This window comes from Frankliniella occidentalis, unplaced genomic scaffold, assembly GCF_000697945.3.
Source record: "Frankliniella occidentalis isolate FOCC.00 unplaced genomic scaffold, Focc_3.1 Scaffold155, whole genome shotgun sequence".
NCBI classification, from domain to species: domain Eukaryota; kingdom Metazoa; phylum Arthropoda; class Insecta; order Thysanoptera; family Thripidae; genus Frankliniella; species Frankliniella occidentalis.
The window spans coordinates 248,798-255,534 of record NW_026267281.1 but is presented as its reverse complement, the minus strand read 5'-3'; the positions used below and the strand labels follow the sequence as shown (position 1 = coordinate 255,534).

Below are 6,737 nucleotides of genomic sequence, written 5' to 3'. Positions count from 1 at the left end.
CTCACTCGCTCACTCACTCACTCACTCACTCACTCACTCACTCACTCACTCACTCACTCACTCACTCACTCACTCACTCACTCACTCACGTGCACGCACGCACGCTCGCACGCACACACATGCACACTCGGACGAGCGAGTTGCCTGCGCTCGTAAAGGCCTCAGAACGGTCACTCACTTTAGACCCGCATATCGTGCTTCCCAACGACAGAGGTGAACGTCGGACGAGGCTATAGTGAATCAGTTAAGATTGTAAGACTCAACGGTTAACTGACTATGAACGCTAAGCCCCCGTCCTCGCCCACTTCCGTAGTTAGGCTGTACCGGCATGCAGGATTGCGTGCGAGTTGCCTACGCGCTAGGAGCGTTGGCCATTGTGGTCACCGACGACATTATGCCGGACCGGGCGAATACGGTGTATCAGAGGATGCATCTGGGTGGTGTTCCGAGTTTGGCTTCTCCCTCCACAGGTAAAGGCTGCGATGCCATGGTTCCCATAGGACCAAGAGAGTACGCAGAATCGAAACACGCAACATGTACTTTTCCAGTAAGTATCAAAATGTAGTGTTAAACTAACTTTGCTTGCAAACCTGCGAAACTGTAACCACTCACTCACAACGCACGCACCTACGCACAGGCATCGATCAACCCCTTCAAAACAACCCAAGACACGGTCGGCCGCCCGTGGCCGTGGCCGAGGAGGGCTGGGACAGGTGGGCGGCCGCGTGGGTCCTCGCCCCTCCCCGCGCCGCCCGTCTTGACACTGACCTTGGAGACGCGCGTCCTCGAGCACGACGCCCCAGGAGGGTCGGCCGCAGCCCGCCGCGGCCTCCTCGCGACGACAACACAGGCCGGTGTCAGGGTCGGCCTCGGCGGCGGGCCCTGGGCTCCCGGGCAGCAGGCAGCCGTCGGAGGCATCCGGGGACTGGCGGCCTGACGGCGACCGGTAGCCGTCCGGGGTGAGCGCCCGCGTCTGCGGCAAGAGCGGGCATGAGTCCTGGCGGCACCCTGGCTCGGTGGCACCACTTCTCACCCCTAACCAGGGTCGGGTTATACCTGGAGCACGTACTCGATGGGGGACATCCTGCCCAAGCTATCGCCATGCTCGGGCTTGCCGCCACCCCTCCTGCGCCGGTGCACGGCGGGCACTTCCAGTCTGGCCGTTCCACCGAGGCCGCGGCCCGAGGACGCCGACCCCGCCGACCCCAGGGAGTCGACGTGGCCCCAGGAGCCGCCCGCGCGGCTGCGCCGTATCCACGCGGAGCGGCGCTTGCTGCCCGCGCTGGAGCAGCTGGCGCGGCGCCCCGGGCCCGGCGCGCCCAGGGGGCTCATGGCGGCCGCCAGCGCCGTGTCAGCCATGTCCGCGCGCCGCCGCGGGGAGTCGTCGACTGGGGTGACCCTGGGCGGCAGGGCGGCGCCGTCCACTGTGCACCTGTCAGCGCTTCGGTGCGACAGGCAGTGACGTGGCCTGCTGGGGGCGGGTGGGGGTGGGGACACTTGCGGGCGCCACTGAGGGCCGTGGCTGCAGGGTGGATGCCACCCCCCGACCGTGAGAGAGTCAATGCAGCCACCGATCCCACGAACAACGGACGCCGAACATCCACTCGGCGCGGATGTTGGGGACAAGCTCAGATTAATTTAGACCTCGTAGATGGCTGAATATGAACTAGGTACTGAAAGAACTACGAGGCCCGAGGCCCTAATACCCTCCTCCACCCTACACTGACACGTTCGAGGCCACGTTTTGGAAACGCGCTTTCGTTTGGGGTTGTAGGCTATAGCTATACGATTGCCACCCTCCCCCCACCCCCCAGCTGGGTATGGGCTATACGTTTCAGGAACTCGGACTCGACTCGGCGCCGCGGCAGTCCGCCAGGCTGCGGGTTTAAAGGCAGGGAAGCCCGACAGAGGCACTGGTGACCTCGTGAAGAGTCGAGGCTGCCCGTTCGTGTGGGGGGCACCGTCACATATTCTCTCTCTCTCTCTCTCTCTCTCTCTCTCTCTCTCTCTCTCTCTCTCTCTACCCCTACCCGAACCGCACTGTCCCGCACGTGATCTCAAACACGGGGACACACGTGTGTCGGGGTGTTAGGGCGCGGGGCTCTGTGCTGGTGCTCGGGGGTGGCAGAGTGGGGCGGGGGAGGGCGACCAGCGACCACCACCGTCACAGAGCTTATACTTATAGTATTGCCGATCGTTACACTTTCATTTGTAGAACCATGATGGACCCCTTAAGAGATTCGTGACAATTTTCAGCCGCAGAAGAATATCTTCGAACAAGTGTGACAGTGGAAAGAGTTTGAAATTACCATGCAGTTAAAAGAGTTACACCGCCAGCTGCCACTTCAAAAGCTTTATGACTATTCGCCTAGTGAAATGGTTTTTTAAGGTGTTGGGTTGACGCAGGCTGAAGATGCCCACCTCCTCGTCTCTTGTTGCTCGACCCTTGTCAAGCAGAGTTGCTTTCGCTCAGTGGAGTGACTGTCGTTCGCACCACCCAACATCCTCAGCATTAGAATGGCGTCCCGCCGCCTGTGCGTAGCCATCCTTCTACTGGTCACTGGGACTGCAGCCTACTTTCGAAGGCCTCCATATCCAAAGGGAGGCCGCCCCGAACTGTGGATGTCAACGGTGAGAGAAAACAATGCGAAATAAATGACGATCCGCGTCTTTACTTTATGGCAAACTACTTATTCGTCATAAAGCAAGGACCATTTCTCGCGAGGCCGCGTGGCATTCACCCACACGTGACTGCTAGGGGGTTCTGCCCTAACAAATGGATATTTTTCGGTCGAACGTCCCTCCGGGTCATTTGCATTTGAATGGGGCGGCGCCGAGTACTTTGCGCACTCTGACTGCCGCAGAGCAAGCTGATCACGGGGCGCGGGTACCGGCCGGAGAGCCACGAGGTGCGCACCGCCGACGGCTACCTGCTGGGCCTGCAGCGCGTGGCGGCGCGGCGGCCGCGGCCTGAGCCCACGCGCGGCCGCGGCACCCCCGTCCTGCTGGGCCACGGCATGGCGTCCAACTCGGAGCAGTGGGTGCTGCGGGGTGACAGCCTGGGTATGTAATGATGCTAGCACGTTTTTTATTTTTGCTAGACCAGCCCTAGTTTCGGCAGTTTTTAACTGTTGGACAGTGTATCACACCACTTACTTCGTTGCTTACTTCCACTTGCATTCACTCGGAGAGCAGCATTCGCACTCGTCGACCTCGGGTTCGACGTTTGGCTTGTTAACTACCGGGGCAGCTTCTACAGCCGTCGACACATCACACTAAGTGAAAAATCAGCCCAGTTTTGGAACTTCAGGTGAGCTTCCCCGAATGTCTCTCAGCCTTTAGTACAGATGCACCCACTGTCCGACAGCTGGAAACCAGGCGGGCAGGCGGTCGCAGCCCGGAGGGATAGGCAACCCACTAGCACGCGTGTGAGGCACCGTGCCTACCGTGCCAGGCTGTCGCAGCAGCCTGGAGGGGTAGGCATCCCGCTAGCACGCCTGTGAGGCACCGGGCCTACCGTGCCAGGCTGTCGCAGCAGCCTGAACGGGTAGGCATCCCGCCAGCACGCGTCTGCGGCACCTTGCCTATCGAGGCACGAAAACAAGTATTCGCTCGCAGCAAGACGGTTGAAGACGCACGCGCCTTCTCAGCCTCAGTCGTCACGTGACCAATTCCATGTGTCTCAGCTGGCACGAGAGCGGCGTGCACGACCAGCCTGCTATCATCGACTACGTGCTGACGGTCACGGGGCGGCCGGCGCTGCTCACGGTGGGCCACTCCATGAGCTCCACGGTGCAGCTGGTGCTGCTGGCCGAGCGGCCCGAGTACTCCTCCAAGGTGCTGGCCAGCGTGATCATGGCGCCCCCGGCCCTCTTCCATCGCACCGTGGGCTTCAGCGAGGCGGCCGACAGGGTCCTCCGTCACTTCCCGCACGCCCGAGTAAGCGAGTCTTTAAATGGGGTTGGAGAGTGAGCGCGAAAGACCAGTACGCGTATAAGCAGGTGCCTCGACCTCTATTACCTGTTGGTGCGAAAAGGGCATGGCATATTATAGCTCGTACTGTAAACTACTTAACTTATGTTCTATGTCTGCACACTACGAAATGTGCAATTGCCGCGTAATCATAAGTTGCACCAGTGTAATTACTGTAATTTTATTTCGTGTAGCATTTAGTTAGCTAACATCCACCCATTTTTCTCTTCCAGGACACGGCATTACGTTTTCTTAAAAGGGACAGCACCCTCGCCGCGCCCAGCTCCATTCCATTCTGCTACATGTCAGGTTTGGGGAAGCCGCCGTCTCCAAGCTGCACACTCGTTATGGATTTCATATTTGGCGAGCCTTTTATGCCATTAAACTTGGTAAAGTTTGGGCTTCTTTCTTACTTATCCTGTTCTTTATCCGTACGTTCCTTTGACTTATGTGACATGTTTAAAATTACAGACGTATTTTCAAATTTTCATGGCCCATTGGCCCGAGAAGGCATCCGGGGGCCAATATCTTCATTCGGCGCAGAACTTCAGACTTGGTAAGCGAACAGTAAGCACTGTCGGCACTGTGTGCAAGGCTATATCGGTAAAGTTATGATCGATACAAAAAATAACGGAGGTTACTTGTAATTTTATAAAGGTGGAAATTTTTACAAGTTCGATTACGGACCATTTAAAAACAAAGAGCTTTACGGCTCCGTATCGCCACCCGTGTACAACCTGAGCAGCATCTCATCTCCGACATACGTCTACTATTCGATGACTGACAACACTGTGCACTACAAAGTGAGTAATTTTTCGCCTCGATCCCAGATGAGAAGGTGAGGCTCAGATGGGAGTACTTATTGGAGTGCAATATATTGTTTGCAGGACGTCGAGGACTTGGCTAAACTGCTGCCTTCGTTGAAAAGACTCCACCGTGTATTCGGAGACACTTTTAACCATGTCGATTTCTTTATTAGCTCTGTGGCATACGAGCGCGTTTACATGCATGTAATTCAGGACTTGCTACGTCATGTTTAAAAAAGAGTCAGTTGGAATCTTTTTTGCTGTTTTTATTATCGTTCCCAATAATCCCGCAATCCGCAACACACTTGAGGTAACTTAGATGCCACTTCGGCGATAGTACTGATTAAAGGTGCACAGTCCTGGGCCTCACACTGACCAGGTCGGAACAATCATGAAGGCCTCAACTGTCGTCGTCATCGTCATCCTGGGATTGCTGCAAATGCAAGTAGGTTGAACGCCACTATCCATTTACTTAAGAATACAGGTTTGAACCTCTGGCAATCAAAGCCGAATAAGGTAAAATTCTATCCGCTCCCTGACTGACCATGACAAAGCCTGGGCGAATCAGAACCTGCCACTCCAGTCCAGACTGGAGCTGGTCAGTCTCCCTCTGATTGGTCGAGGCTTTGTCATTGCTCAGAAGCACAAGATATTTCTCGTTTTTCTTCGTTTTCGTAAAATAGCTCATTTAAACATTACTTTCTTGTATGCATATGGTCTGATGCAAGAATAACCGCGGATGAAATATGTTGAAAGTTAAATGAAGCACTTCACACTTAACTAATAATGTATACTCAAATTAAAACCCAGGTGAAAAACAGGTAAAAATTAAGGAAGTGGAAAATTTCGAACAGTACAAACTTGTTTTGTGTACGCTCTTTGCTTTCGCTGTTCAATCGAGATGTAAAGGCTGGAAGAAAGATTATGCTGAAGCACGCGTTGACGCGCTAGAAGTTTCTGTCCCGAAGAGGACTTTTTTCCGCATTTAGCAACGCTCAGCAATGGCTTTTGCCCCACACTGATACACACATTTGCTTAGGTAGCTCGTCATCAGTCTAGACTCACAACATTGTTTCGAAGAACGAAAGGAATAGTCTTTTCCGACTAGACAATCCGAATGGATTGATTTCTTAAAAGTCATATATTATCAGTTTATGGATTAGAGAGCCAGACGAAGATGAATAACAGTTGGATTCCCTGATTTTAGGATGTATTCGCAGCGGGCCACAACGACGGAGCACTGACGACTCAGAAACTAGGTAAAGTGTGTAAAATACGACACTACGAATTCTATGGGTTTGTTTTTTTGTGTGTGCGTTGTTTAGGAAGCTTCAGCTCGTGGGTCAAGTGCATGTCGGGGGTCGTGGGCAGCACCGTGGACGACGTGTCGGCCATCATGTCGCGCTGCGCCGAGGAGGTCGGAGACTTCAACGGCTGCCTCCTGCTCGGCGGCATCGAGCTGGTGCAGGACGTCGTCCTCTCGGCCATCAAATGCGCCAAGGCTCAATAAACCACTCTAGGACAGCTGCGTTTGTTATCAATTTTGGGGAAATAATCCACTGTTTGTCACGAGGGGTCGCCGACTCTTCGGACTCAACTGATGAGCAGTGCAAGGCCTTTTTTTATATTATGTCTCGTAACGAGATATCATGACGTATTATTTCATATTATCAACGTTTTATGAGGTAATGTTTGAGCAGCATTTTGCCATAATATTTTGGGGCATTTTGTCGAGGATTATGGAGATTATGAAGTATTACGTATCAAAAGTATTATTCGCCCCGTACCGCGTACTCGGTCAGTTTCAGAAAAAAAGAGAGAGAGTACGATTGCAAACTCCGCACCCAGTTCCACTTCTTGTAACCTTTTATCGAGTAACTTCGACCACATTTTTGCCCATATTGTATCTTTATTTCTGTTTACACGCTAGTACAGACCAGAGACGAAACCGGTAAAGGA

At 54.0% G+C, this 6,737-nt stretch overlaps 2 protein-coding genes across 2 annotated transcripts in view; one reads left to right on the top strand and one right to left on the bottom strand.

Moving 5' to 3' along the window:
* Nucleotides 1-1,392, bottom strand: part of LOC113202254 (carotenoid isomerooxygenase) — a 7,552-nt gene extending 6,160 nt beyond the window's left edge. Inside the window, exons 1-2 of the mRNA XM_052271227.1 lie at nucleotides 1,057-1,392; nucleotides 769-973 (exon numbers count right to left, since the gene is read on the bottom strand). Coding sequence (XP_052127187.1) covers nucleotides 769-973; nucleotides 1,057-1,359 — 508 coding nt within the window. The 5' untranslated portion in view covers nucleotides 1,360-1,392. The remainder of the gene's footprint in view (nucleotides 1-768; nucleotides 974-1,056) is intronic.
* Nucleotides 1,393-2,403: 1,011 nt separating this feature from the next.
* On the top strand, nucleotides 2,404-5,034 carry LOC113202284 (lipase 1-like). The gene is made up of 8 exons (XM_026416422.2): nucleotides 2,404-2,631; nucleotides 2,865-3,063; nucleotides 3,196-3,310; nucleotides 3,687-3,939; nucleotides 4,206-4,361; nucleotides 4,444-4,528; nucleotides 4,630-4,775; nucleotides 4,860-5,034. The coding sequence occupies exons 1-8, from the start codon at nucleotides 2,518-2,520 to the stop codon at nucleotides 5,010-5,012; spliced, it is 1,221 nt and encodes a 406-aa protein (XP_026272207.2). The 5' UTR covers nucleotides 2,404-2,517; the 3' UTR covers nucleotides 5,013-5,034.
* Nucleotides 5,035-6,737: the final 1,703 nt, after the last annotated feature.